Source organism: Megascapheus bottae, chromosome 25, assembly GCF_031878675.1.
Source record: "Megascapheus bottae isolate mThoBot1 chromosome 25, mThoBot2.hap1, whole genome shotgun sequence".
NCBI classification, from domain to species: Eukaryota; Metazoa; Chordata; class Mammalia; order Rodentia; family Geomyidae; genus Megascapheus; species Megascapheus bottae.
Window position 1 is genome coordinate 12,704,116 of NC_143533.1, and position 13,810 is coordinate 12,717,925.

General features: G+C 49.7%; 2 protein-coding genes across 8 annotated transcripts in view; both read right to left on the reverse strand.

Moving 5' to 3' along the window:
* The window catches only part of LOC150046401 (uncharacterized), a 172,041-nt gene that overhangs the window by 543 nt on the left and 157,688 nt on the right, over positions 1-13,810 (reverse strand). Inside the window, exon 6 of one of the 7 annotated variants that reach the window (XM_090358278.1) lies at positions 5,068-6,591. The exons of the other annotated variants lie outside the window; for them this stretch is intronic. Within the exon in view, the coding sequence (XP_090214404.1) occupies positions 6,565-6,591 (27 nt within the window). The 3' untranslated portion in view covers positions 5,068-6,564. Of the gene's footprint in view, positions 1-5,067; positions 6,592-13,810 lie in introns of those variants that run through there. 7 annotated transcript variants of the gene reach the window in all.
* Positions 2,891-4,460, reverse strand: Foxb1 (forkhead box B1). The gene is made up of 2 exons (XM_090357750.1): positions 4,379-4,460; positions 2,891-3,975 (listed from the first exon to the last, which is right to left on the reverse strand). Exon 2 carries the CDS (start codon positions 3,893-3,895, stop codon positions 2,891-2,893), a length of 1,005 nt encoding a protein of 334 aa, XP_090213876.1. The 5' UTR covers positions 3,896-3,975; positions 4,379-4,460.

Below are 13,810 nucleotides of genomic sequence, written 5' to 3' on the forward strand. Positions count from 1 at the left end.
ACCCAACTTCAACAAAGTGTCCATTCAACCTTCACCATAAATTATTGGCAAATTTTTAATAATTTGAAGAAAAGGGAAAGAAAATACTCAGAGCCAGCAGGCATTGGAAGATACTCCTTTCACATCTTAAGAATAAATGATGTATCAAGAATTATCTTTCTGCATGAAGAAGGAATGGAAGAAATCTATTCCGTCCAAAGTGAACAGGTCTTTTGACATAGAAAGTAAACCCTTGGATGATTTCTTTGAGAGAGAGAGAGAGAGAGAGAGAGAGAGAGAGAGAGAGAGAGAGAGAGAGAGAGAGAGAGAGAGAGAGAGAGAGAGAGAAAGGAAAGAAGATTTTAATGACAATGGTTTAAAGGAATACGTAAGTAAATTTTCTCTCCTAATAAGATGTATCAGAATATGAGTAGTATTAAGTAAGCAAAACTGTTTTTACTTTTTAAATCTCCTATCCAATCACTACATAAACCTTAGAGTGCTATAGGAGGTGTTGTATATGTCATAGAATTCAAATTTAAGATAGATAAGAATACATATTGAAGTACCATATTTTTTCAGTAGCAATTATTTCTTTTCTTCCAGCACTATACCTGTGCACCTGATTTAGAATAGAAACTGTTAGCTCATCTTTTCCTCACAGACACCTTTAAGAGTCCATCCAAATAATTCCCACAGTTTGCAGTGATAGCACAGGAAGATTGGCTGTTTTCACAAGAAAATGTTGCCTTAAAGCAAGACTCAGATAATGTTCTGTAGAAAGCATGCTTAAGGAGGGAATACCACCATCTTTTAGTTAAGTTGTTGTCTGTAGCAACTCTGCTTCAAAAAAAAAACCACAAAGCTAAAATTTGCATTTATGTATTTTAATGAGAAAATATTATTTAGACTAGGTCATAATTTAATGTAGACACCTTTTGTGTTTCTTTTTAATTCTTTGTCTTAAAACAGGCATGCTGGGAACCAGGACATCAATATTTAAAATGCCATGCTAATTCTGTACAGGGAGAAAAGCAAAGTGAAAAGTGAAAAATCTTACAGCTCTGATGATACATTGTGTTTTGTTTTGTTTTTTTAACATAAGCAGGTCACACCAGAACAGCAGTTCATTTTCTGGTATGTTACCTAAGATGCTAAAGGAGTAGGGCAAACAAACAAAAGTGCATTTTTACACAGTGGAATACCATTCCTATGCACGCGAATTTACATCTCTTTACAGCCCTTTAGCTTCTTGGGGAGGGGGGAGTTCTTGTGACAAACAGAAAGACTTGTCCAGGAAAAACAAATAGGCAACTGTTGGCATCCTTCTTCATGTTGCTAGACAGCTTATCTAAGTTCTTCGAGATTGCCCTTGTTATTTTTTTCTTGATTTGGGCTTCTTTTCCTTCTATTTCTCTCTCCTTCCTTCCCTCCCTCCCTCCCTCCAATCCTTCCTCCCATCCTTCCTTCCTTCCCTTTCTCCCATAAAATAAATAGCTAAAATATCTCTAAGTAGTAAGAAAGTTAACATCCCAATTAACTTTCACCTCCCACCCCCACCCTCCCTTTCCCCTCCACCTGGCCAGAAATTCACATTACAACAGGTACTTGATAAAGTGGGCTTTGCCCACTCGCCCGCTTTAGCAAGACAGATTCAAGTTCACTGTTTACATTTTACTGGGCGCTTTGTAAACAATACAAGGTTTCTTAATATATATATATATATATATTTAAAAGTTTTATGTTGTTTTTGTGGAGGACTTACGTCCCCCCCCCCCCGCACCCACCCTTTTGCAAAACTTAGCAGCCTCTCTTCTAGATTCCCAGCGCCGCCGCTGGTTGGGGGGGGGGGGGAGGGAAATCTCTGGCAAGAAATAAACAAACACAAGCAAAACAAGGATATCAAAAAAATTTAAAAAAAAATCTCCAGAGCAGCCTAGATAGAGAAGCCGGGCCGCCACCCGTGATAGGTGATAGCCGGCGTCGCCCTGTCCCCTGGCCGCATGTGCAGAGGCCAGCGCCGCTGGACGGTTTTGGGGCTCCCGGACTCTGTAGATTTCCAAAGCTGGACTGGAACCAGGCGCTGGGCTGGGTGGTTGCAGCCCTGGGCGGGGGGTGGGGGGGGTCGTGTGTGTGTGTGTGTGTGTGTGTGTGTGTGTGTGTGTGTGTGTGTGTGTGAGAGAGAGAGAGAGAGAGAGAGAGAGAGAGAGAGAGAGAGAGATGGGGGGTGACTGTTTGGAAGGGAGGGGGGTGATCTGCTCGACAGGCAGTTTTTTTCTGTAGTCGTGCTAGTTCTCCGTCCTCAGTCCGTGGTTTCGAACCCAGGGAAAGACGTACTTTTCCTGCGCAGAAGGCGGAATTCGACCTCCCTTGCCCTCTCCTAAAATGGAAAGAGGGGGTGGGGGGGTGGGGCCTTGGAGGGACGGCTTGGTTTAGGAGATCGCCCCCCCTCCCCCCCCCCCCCCCCACACACACATTTCTCCTATGACAGAAAAGGAGAGAATTCTCATGCGCCTTCTGGCAAGTTTGTGGGTTTTCTATTGTGAAAACAAAGTTTGAGAGAGACAGATATACAGATATACAGATATATATATATATATATAGAGAGAGAGAGAGAGAGAGAGAGAGACAGAGAGAGAGAGAGGAAGGAAGGAAGGAAGGAAGGAAGGAAGGAAGGAAGGAAGGAAGGAAGGAAAAGGTTGGCGGAAGGTTTTTCATGGCCCCTTGCGGTCCTGGGTCCCACAGGGCTGGGGTGGAACCCCGGGAAGTTCGGAGCGAAGCGATTGGGAAGAAGGACGAGGTGGGAAGGGGGACGGGGGTGGTGGGTGGGTGGGTGCGTGGTTGGGGTGGGGTGGGGGAGACCGGCCGACTTTTTTTGCGCGCGGAAGAGAGGGGGGGATTGGAGGCGCCATCAGTGCACCGCCACAGAGTGCAAGGCGGAGGCCGGGCTGGTGAGCGTCTCGCTGGGGGTGGCCGGGCTGCTTTGGCTGGTGGCTGTCTGCGAGGACGTGGGGCTGAGCGAAGGCGGCGAGTTCGAGAGCAAGGTGGGGATGGGCGCGGGCAGCGCGGGCAGCGCGGGCACCGCGGCGGGCGTGGGTTTGATGGGCACGGGGATGGCGGGCAGCGTCTGGCCGGCTGCGTGACACAGGGGCTTGAGCGGGACCCCGTAGGCGCTGTAGTCGCCGCTCGTCATGGAGATGGGGGTGGCCGAGTCGATCATGCCCGCCGAGCCGTACACGTGGGGCCAACCGGTGCCTAGCGAACTGCCCATGGTAGTCAACTGATTGGGGAGCGGGTAGGCGGCGGGGACCGGTTGCATGGCGGCGGAGAAAGCCAGGCCACCGGGCATCTTGTACTCCCGGGCGATGATGTTCTCGATGGCGAAGGGGTGTTTGAAGCCCGAGGGCTGCGCCACGCCGCCCAGGTTGTAGGCGGCGGCGGCGGCGGCGGCGGCGGCGGCGGCCGGCATCTGGGGCAGGTGCGTCCCCGAGGCGGCCAGCGCGCTCAGCCGCAGCTTGGCTTGCTGCTGCAGGTACTGCGCCGCGTCGCTCGGCTTGCTGGGCGCCAGGTGATCCGACTTGAGTACCTTGAAACGTTTGCGGCGCCGCAGGAAGCTGCCGTTCTCGAACATGTCCCCGCAGCTGGGGTGCAGGGCCCAGAAGCTGCCTTTGCCCGGCTGGTCGGGTCGCCGCGGGATCTTGATGAAGCAGTCGTTGAACGACAGGTTGTGGCGCAGGCTGTTCTGCCAGCGCTGCGTGTTCTCCCGGTAGTAAGGGAAACGGTCCATGATGAACTTGTAGATCTCGCTGAGCGGCAGCATCTTCTCGGGCGAGCTCTGGATGGCCATGGCGGTCAGCGAGATGTACGAGTACGGAGGCTTCTGGTCGCTGTAGGTGTTACGGCCCGGTCGTGGCATCTTCGGGCTGGCTCGCCCTGGGGTGCTGGAGAACGGAGGGGTAGGGGTAGGGTCCCCGCGGGTCGGCGGACTGCTCGGATCTGGAGAGGAAAGGAGGCAATGGAAGGGAAGGGATGGCGTGGATGGAACGCACGGGGGACCCCCCTCCCCACCACACACACACACACACACACACACACACACACACACACACACACACATCTACGAGGTCCACCAGGCCGAGGAACCGAACTTGAGGGAAGGAGAGTTAGGAAAGCGCGACTGTGGATGGCCCGGCACCCCCGCGCGCGCTCTTTTTATTCTTTTTTCCACCGCAACTTTACGCACCCAAACTGAAGGGAGTTGAGAGGAGGGAACATCGGAAGCCGGAGAGGGGAGCGAGGGGAGCGGGGTGGTGATGTGTGTGTATATGGGGGGGGGGGAGGATACGAAGCAGCCTAGGACCGGGGTGTTCGGGACGGAGGGACGGGAACCGGAGCTCACCTTAAAGTTGCTCCAAGTTGCGCGCGTCCGCATCCGGCGGGGCGGGCTCCCGGGGACGGCCGAATCCCTCCCCGGAGCTCAGCCCAACCGCAGCGCCCGCCCGGGTTGGGCTGCACTCGGCGGCGACGACGGCTTAGAGCCGGGGCTCAGCTGCGCCCCCGCAGCGCCCCTCCGTCGCCCGCTTCGCCGCGCTCCCGGCCGGTGCCTTTTCCGGACCGCCCAGAGAGGATGGGCAGCGGAGGGCGGGCGGAGGACAGGGGCCCAGGCGGCCTCGGGGCTCCGGAGGGTACGGCTGCGGGCTCCGCTGAGCTAGGTGGCTGTCTCCATGTCCTCCCTCGAACCATCTGATAGTTTTCAGCGGTGGCTGGAGCAAAAAAAAGACCCCTGTAGCGGCTCTTCATTAATGTGCCACTTCTTAGCTATCATATGACAATCGCCTGGGGAGGAGGGGGAAGGGGAGGGGGGAAGGGGGAGGAGAAGGGGGGGTGGAGGATGCAGAAGGAGGGGACTGAGCCGGAGCGGAGCTCCCGGCCACAGCTCCGGTTTCTTTCACACCTACTTACTTGGACACCTAGGCCAATAGGAATCACTGGCAGCTGGAGACTGGGCGAGGGGGGAAGAGCCCGGGCCACTGGCGGGGAGCCGCGAGCACCGGGCCGGGGTGCGCGGTGCGTGAAGGTACGGGGGAAGAGCCAGCGGCCGGCCGCGTGGAGCGGGGGGTGGGAGCCCAGCCGACCCTTCACAGTCACAGGCCCGGAGCTGCTCGGGCTCGCGCCGGTGGTGTTTGACTTGGAAATTGCTTGGCTGGGGTATTCGGTGTCCTCCGCATTGTGTCGGGTTTGTATTGTTCGCGGACTTCAGGCACGGCTTTCTCCCGGAGCCGACCCTTTTTCCTTTTTGCTGGGCCATTAGCTGGGTTGATTTGCATGTTGTTATTTATACAGAAAACATTACCCTTACCTCTCCGCCCCCCACCACACACACACACACACACACACACACACACACACACACACACACACACACACACACACACCCGCAGTCTTCGAACGGGTGGGTCGGAATTTTGCTTTGACTTTCCGAAACTGCTACTTTAGCTCTGCATAGTTGGGTAAGCAGCTTTTAAAAAGTGATGGGTTTTGCTTTTTTTTTTTTTTTAATACAAAGCGTAAAGCCTGGTGTAAGCCTTGTTTTGAATCTCAATGCACCGCGAAGAAGATGAAGATGAAGAATAGAAGAGGAAGGAAGAAGAAGAAAAAGAAGAGGAAGAAGGGGAAGGGGGAGAAGAGAGGGAGGAGGAAGAGGGAAGAGGAAAGAGTGAGGGAGAAGGGGAGGAGGAGGAGGAGGAGGGGGTGATATATCTTTGAGAAGCGACGGTCTTACTTTAACAGACAGAAGAGCCCAGGTTGCTTGGCACACTTTTATCACAAGATGAGCCTAGGGGTCCTTGCCTTTCCCCAGGTTGTTTGAAACTTTAGGACTGAAGAGTTTCTTGGAAGTTCAGTTTCTTGGAAGTTTGCAAGTTGGTATTTTACAGCTAGAACCCCCCCACACACACTTCCTTTCTTCCTTCTTTCCTTCCTCCTTTCTTTTTCTTACATTGTTAGAATTTATTCAGGATTAAGAAAGTCCAGAAGAAGCTATCTGTAGTCCCTTTAACACAAGTGCCTTGTAAGACTAGGCGAGAACTGCAGAGCTTTGCTTTTGGGGTGGGGGTGTTTGGTGCCTCAGGTGGATCACTTGCTTGAGTGCGGGTAGCGGGGCTGCTTTCTGTTCCGATTGGCCTTTTGAGGGTTAAATGAACCATTGAAGTCATCATCTTCACCCGCATCCTCAACCTCACTGTCGCCCTCCTCTTCCTCCTCCCTCTCCTTGTCATCATCAAAGGACTATGAAACAGATAGGCACCCCAGCCGTAGCGCGGCTCGCCCCCATTCTGAGATGACGCAAGGAGTTCCCACGCGCTCCTGGGCGTTCTCTCTTGAGCTCATAGGTTGACTTTTACGGTTAAAAAAAGTACCAATTTACAAAAAAAAAAAAAAACCCAAAACCTCAGTACCCACAATACTGAATCGTCTTTGAAACCCGGATATTCCAGAGCTGTTTCTTTTCTTTAAGTTGCAAGAGCTAGCTGTGGGGAGTTACGAGGATGAGATTCCTACACGTTGATTAATGACATTCGAGCGTTATTTGCAAAACTGCTCGTGGTTAGCCTTAAAAAAAAAAAAGAAAGCTTTTATAGCGTGCAAGCACACATATATGCACGCGTGCACACATACACAACTTTACTAACCACACTTTCAGAGGAGGTCAGTAACTCACCAAAACATAACTTAAACACGAGGAATTTAGGAGATTAAACAATTTCATTAATATTGAAATGGCTCTCGTGTCTGAGCTGCCTCGCTTGAGATGCAAGCGCACGTTTTCCAATATTAACAGAAGTGCTTGAAGTAAAGAATAAGGTCGCCTTCTTAATTCGGGGAGGGGGAATAACCAGGAGGAGGAGGAGGAGGATGTGAGGAGATGGGGAAGGGTGGCGCGTTGAACCTGTCTCTGGGGACTGAAGCAAGACAGATAAATGGATTGCTTGGTTCCAAAGATTAAACCAGTTGGATGGAGGCGGAGTCTCGGTGGAGAAGATTGGGCTACCGGCTGCCCCCAGTAGCTCATCAGAGAGCTACCCACTTCTGCTCCTTAAATAGTCTGGAGATTTTTGGGGGTGTCTTCGGGCTTGGTGGGAGAGTTTTGTAGAAGTTGGGGACCGCCAAAGGGCTGAATTGAGGAACTGGAGGACTAGGATGGGGGTGGGAAGGCTGGTGGTGTTTTCCCAGCAAAGAACAAGGCTGGCCCAAACCTTCCCAACGCCCGGGTACAGCTGGAGGAGCCGGCAGGGAGCCCTCTTGAGTCTTAAGGTGTCAGCTCTCAAGCACCCCACCCCCACCCCTGAGATTGTTTTGGGATCCTTTTGGCCAACCGGGGTATCAGCCCATATTGAAATGTAAAGGCAGATAAAATATTTCTGGTGGCTGAACTCCAGATGGTGGGTGGCTACAGATCCCATTTTCCTCAAGAAAGGTGTTTTTTTTTTTTTTTTTTTCCCTACTCAGTGTGAGTTCTTGCTGGGAGGGAAGAGAAGGGGGTAGGGAATGGGGCCAGTATAGTGTTTTCTCATGATAACAATTGGCATTTTGTTGTGTTGCAAAAGGCTATTGTATGGCTGTCCAAATCATTGCTTAGAGTAAATAGAAGAATTAAGTTAATTCTAAGAGTAGGAACATTCAGGGTTTTTTTTAAAGCTAAAGTTGGGATCAATCTTTGTTGAGATGTTATGAGTTTCTGTTTAAAACATGTGCTTTGCTATTAAAGATTTGTTGTCGTTTGGTTGGTTAGTTTTAGTTGTGTGATGCTAAAGGGCTTGAACTCAGGGCCTGGGTATAATTCTCTAGCTTTCTTTCTTTGTTTTTTTTTCTTTCTTTTTTTGCTCAAGACTGGCAGTCTATCACTTGAGTCATATCATACATAGCTCCACTTCCAGCTTTTTGGTAGTTAATTGGAGCCTAGAGTCTCATGGACTTTCTTGCCCCAGCTAGCTTCAAACTTCAATCCTCAAATCTCAGCCTCCTGAGCCACCAGCTCTTGGCTGCTGCAAAGTTTTAATCTCTGTTACTTCTGGAGGTCTACAAAACCCAGGGGAAGAAAGGGAGGAAGGGAGGGAAAGACGCTTTGCATGCTGTTTATGCTATTTACACCGTCTTTTAAGGATGGGTATTATAAAGAGAAGGAGGGAAAGAGCGCTTTCCAGAAAAGTGCATCCGCCTATTGTACAGAACCCAAAGCAAATAGAAGTGGAGGGGAAAGGAGGAGGGGGCCACATCCGACCCTGGAGGTTTAGAGAGTTGTTGGGAAAACTGTATAAAATACACATAAGTCAATTATACCCATGTGCAAACCAAATGGAAATCTCTTTGGCGCAATAGCCATTCATCGCCTCAGCAGAGCCCACCACCGACCACCTTTCTGCTTGGAGAGTTCGCAATAGCCTCTCTTTTTTTTTCCCACAAGCTGGACCACACACGGCTACAGATTTCGTAATAATTTATGCTAATTTCCCCACTATAAATCCACAATTCGCTTCAGTGGCACCGGGGCTGTAGAGGGAGTAGAAAGGAGACCGAGGGGTGACAAATACAATATTGATTTTGATTCCCTCCGTTGTCAAGCAGGTGTGTGTGTGTGTGTGTGTGTGTGTGTGTAGAGGGGAGTGCGCACGCAGGGGTGTGGCTCGTTGGGGGGAGTGCAGGGAGGGTTCTAGGGGAAGAAAAGAAGCATCCCCACCCCCACCCTACCCCCTGCCAACCCCTTCATCCACACTCCAGAAAATGACTCGCCGGAGTTTGTTAATATTTACCAAACACCGACGGGGTATGGGGGTGGGGGGGAGCTGGCAGGTTTGGAAGGTTTCCTAGACGCCTAAAACAATCCCAGCCAGCCACTCCTCCTTGGAAGGTGAACTCGCAGCAGCCTGGAGTTTTGCAGAGTCCTTCCTTTATTCCGCCCAGAATCTTCCTCCCTGTTCTCTCCCAATCTGAGTCCCCCCAACCCTCATCCTCTACTGGACCCACAAATCCTTAATTTCTCTTTGCTTCATTCTCCCCTCCGCCTTAAAAAAAAAAAAAATCTTTCCTCCTAATGTGGCAGCCAAATGTGCCGCGGTAGAAGAGAGAGGCCTGTGGACTGGAGGGCCATGGATTTGGGGGGAGTTCTTAGAGGGGTTTGTGGGTCTCTCCGACCCCGCCCCACTTGCTCCGCTCGCTCTGGGAACCCGGGCTAACTCGCGGCTCCGCTTTGTCCTATCCGTCATTCTTTACCAAATCTGCACTTTGGTGGCGTGAAGCAACTTAGCTTTCCTTTCAAAAGGATTTTGTTCTCGGGGTATTCAGTACTAAAACAAACTCCCTGAGCCTGACAGTGGGCAATTAAAAAAAAATTGCCGTTCTGGTGTCCTGGAGGTTGTTTGTCCTGAGGATCTTTCAGCCTCCTTCCCCCTCGCTGCGCCCCAGACTGCTTAGTTTTAGCTTTCTGGATCTGGGAAACAGATTTGGCACCCAACAATCGGCAAATGAGGGTTAGCAAGCCCCACAATCTCTGCAACCTGCTGGCTGGACGGAGGAAAACTATCTGCCACTACACCCTCACGACAAACCTGAGGATGTTTAGCTCGCTTTTCTGGCCACTCGAACGCATTCTATCTGGGAATCCAAAGGGCTAAGAAACAAACGCGGGGTTATCCACCCTCAAGAGCCAGAAATGCCCCCTCCACACACAAGCCTTGTGACTACTAAAATAGTAGGAAAGCAGGCCTCCAGGCATCTGTCTCCACACTTGGTGACCGGGATTACATGAATATTGAAACTGAACTCAAAACTGTAAAGTTGAAAAGAAACTTTTTGGATTTTGTTTGTTTTCGGTGCCAGTCCTGGGGCTTGAACCCAGGCTCTGGGTGCTGTCCCTGAGCTTTTGCTCTCCAGGCTATCACACTACCACTTGGGTCACAGCTCTAGTTCCATGGCTGTTTTGGTGGCTCGTTGGAGATTAGGGTCCCATGGACTTTTCTGCCCCAGGCTGGCTTTGAACTTGGATCCTCAGATCTCAGCCTCTTGAGTAATTAAGAGTGCAGCCATGAGCCACCAGGGCCTAGCAGAAACTTTGGATAAATAGTATTATTGTCTTAGATCAGTCTCCTCTCACTCCAGTTCAATCTTTTGGATTCGACAACTTTACTAGTGTCCCTTCCTTAGCGCCCACCAGAATGGACTCTAGAGCTGACAAGGCCTCTGGGCTGACACTGAGACATCTGGACTTAAGTCTGTTTTGCTTGCTGTAGGGAGTAGTTACCTCCTGCACACTTCTAAGAGGCTAGCCTAATAGCCACTGCAAGTTAGAGAGTAGGGAAGGCCCAGGTTTCCTTTCATTTGAAAGCCCAAAACAAACAGTAGCCAGAGTTAGGTGCTTGGTCTTGTTTGGCCCCAATCCTTAAAAAGTGCCAACCCTCTTTTTATAGTGAGCAGGCAGTTTCAATGCCTGTGAAAACAACCCAGCACAATGCCCTCTCTTTGGAATCAGTTTGCTAAAGACCCATTTGGTGTTTGCTTTGCTGTGATTTGCTCAGAGACTTCATGGCTTAAAAAAAAAAAAATCTTACTTTCCACATCAAATCCCTCCTTTATTCAAATGGTTCCAGAGCTTTAACTGTGCAGTAGCAAGCCCACAAGTATTTTGTCTTAAGAAAGTATTCAAAAAAGCTTGGTTGGAAGAGTATTAATTTTTGGTTTAGTTTTTTTGCTAAATCTGCATAAGATTTGCATTTATACTATGTGGAATAGAAGAAAGCAGTTCACATCTTTGTGTGTTTGTGTGTGTGTTGTGTGTGTGTGGAGGAAATATTGCCAAAGCTACCTTGGTATTGAAGGGATTAACTTGCTTTTTTCCCCCCTCTCCCAGCCCCTAACTCAGGGGCTAAGACAAGCACTAGATCAACTGTATAATGTGTGCACTGTTCGCTCATTTGTACAAGCAGAACAAAGGTTGGGCTAAGCCAAATTGCATTGCACTTGTGAACCGAGTCTCGATGTGAAGTATCTTTTACAGCGAGGGGAATGAGAACAATTTCGTGTATGTCTAAAAGAGAATAACAAAGCTACTTTCTCCAGCATCTCAAAGTGAAGTAGCGAGGCGTGACATTCCCAGGGTGAGAGGGGACAAAAGCAGGGTCAGGGGGATGAAAAAGAGAATCAAACAGCCACTTTCACTGTCTGCCCTCAACTGCTGCACCTCTGCATAATAGGGAACAAATGTTGTAAAAGGGAGGGGGTTGCTCTCATTCACTCAAAATAGCAAATGATAGCTAAACAACATTGTCAAAACGGAATCAACCTCTGCTGTACCACCCAGAAAAAGGTATTGTGTTTTGTTTAATAGCGGGGTGGAGCAAAGTGTCTTTTCTTTTCTTCTCTTTCTTTCTTTTTCTTGAGGAGGGGAAGGGGAAAAACTCACCCTCTACTTTTCATATCCATTTTTCTTTGTCAGGAATTATGTGTTTGCTCAGATTTATTTTAAATCAGGATCTCTATCTATCTAACTCAGCGATTAGTTTTGAAAAATGTTATGGGGGTGGCAAGCAGATTTTAGAAAAGTCGATCTAAAAAAAAAAGTTCAAAATAACTGGGATAAAACAGTTTCCAGGAGGGGGAAAAATATGATCACAATAGAGAATTCAAGTAATTCTCACATAGGGATTTAAAATGCACTTTGTTCATAGTTGGAATAAAATTGACTCCGGTGGACTGCAGATTTCTGAGATGAAGACTATTTTGCATCTGTATTATTACGTACTTTGGGCTCACATTCCTCCAGCTTTAGTTTTTGGCTTTAAAACCTGTGGGTCTCCAGCCTTAAAACCCTGCATTTTACATTGTTTGTTCAAACTGACGGGGGCAGAGAGCTTAACCCGGGTGGACGAATGCAGTATGTGTTTTCTTAATGGCAGAAGCGGGCTGTCCCGCAGAACGAACCGCTTTTTTTTTTTTTTTTTTTTTTTGCCATGTTTCTGGAATGGGTTGAAACTATTTGACGCTTTCTCTCCCCCTCCTTCCCTCCTTTCTTTCTCTCTCCTTCCCTTCTCTTCCCCCTTTGAGCTTTATAGTGTGTGTGTGTGTGTGTGTGTGTGTGTGTGTGTGTGTCCATGCATTCCCCGCTGAGCTGCCACCCACAAAGCAGGTTTCAAAAAGGAAGAAAAGAAAAAGACAAAACAACAACAATAACCTAAACAGCCTCAGATCCTAACGGGTTTCTCACCGCCCCCACCCCCAAGTAAGAATGGGTGGGAGTAGGGCTTGACGGGGAGTGGCGGGGGGTGGGGCTGCCTGGTCTTTGGCTTTCCAAAGCTCCCCCCCCACATCCATATAGTCATTGAGTCTTTCGGTACTTTCTATGCTCACCTGGGCCCCGGGCTTCGCTCCCGCATCCGTGCACTGGGTACACACCCACGTCCCCGCGCGCCCCGGTGCTCTCCGCACTGCGCTTGCTTCGGGCACTCAAGCTGTACTGAGGGCGAGTTTACAAACTCTCAGTTGGGGGGAATCCAGGTACCCCCAGCGGACTTGAAGGACACCCCAGACACGGACCCACGCCTCGAGCGTGTCTGCCCTCCGCGGTCCGTCCCCACGCCCCCCTTTCCCATCTATTTCCACCTTCCTCTCCTAGTTCTCCACTCCCAATTCCTTGTCTCGGTAGGGACCTGTGATTCAGATACGCAAACTAACTGGGTCTGTTTTTCACTGGGGGCCTGGGATTGTCAAAGGGATTTCTTAGACGGCCGGCCTAGCTGGAAACTCAAAAGAGAGGTAAAGAAGGGAGTGGGCGAGCAGGGAACTGAAAGCCCAGCCCAGCACATTCCACCCCACTCCTCTCTCTCTCTCTCTCTCTCTCTCTCTCTCTCTCTCTCTCTCTCTCTCTCTCTCTCTCTCTCTCTCTCTCTCTCTCTCTCCTCTCCCTCTCCCTCTCCCTCTCCCTCTCTCTCTCCCTCTCCCTCTCTCTCTCCCTCTCTCCCCCCCCTCCCCAGTACTGAGAGTTAACCCAACAATTCACGAGGCAGGTGCAAGAGACTCGGATGCTTCACAGGATCGTGGTTGGCTGCGTTCACTAAGTTTAAAAAAAAATAATAAAACTCCTATACACCTTCCCTTCCCCTTTTGCATTTATTTCCATTAGTACGTTTGTTAATTTAAAATTGGGGAGCTGGTGGGGAGACATAAGTATTCATTCCACCCGGCCAGACCCTCCACCTCCGTCTTCCAGGTCAAACTAGAACCACAGAACTTTCGATCTTTTCGGAGAGACAGGCTCAGCAGTGATTTTTTTTTCTGTAATAAACATTTGTGTATGCAGGCCTGGAACACTTTGATTGGAGGGAATTAAGGTGGGCTCGCTTCTCTTTCCGCGCAGTCGGTAAAGAAAGCCCCATGCCTCTCAATAGCACTTTAAGCTCATTTTTATTACTATTATAATTACGACTTCTACTTCTACTTCTGATGTACCTGAATAGCCGGAACTCGGAAAGGATTTCTGTCTTTCCATTAAAAAAATTTTTTTTACTTCTCTTATTGCAAAGAAAAATAAGGCCACACACACAATCGGAGTTAAAAAAAAAAAAGTAGGTGAGCTATCTATGGTTTTTCACACTTTACACGCCTGCCCAAACGAAGGGGGGAAGCCTACGGCTTCCTGGGTGGCTCTAGATCACTGGGACAGAGCGACGTGAGTAACTTAGGTTTTCCCGGGCCGTGGTCCTGGCCGGGACCTGTTGACGAGTCGTCGCCGTGGCGGAGCGCACGCGCGCGCGCTCGAGCTCGGTGCCGGGCGTCGAAGTTG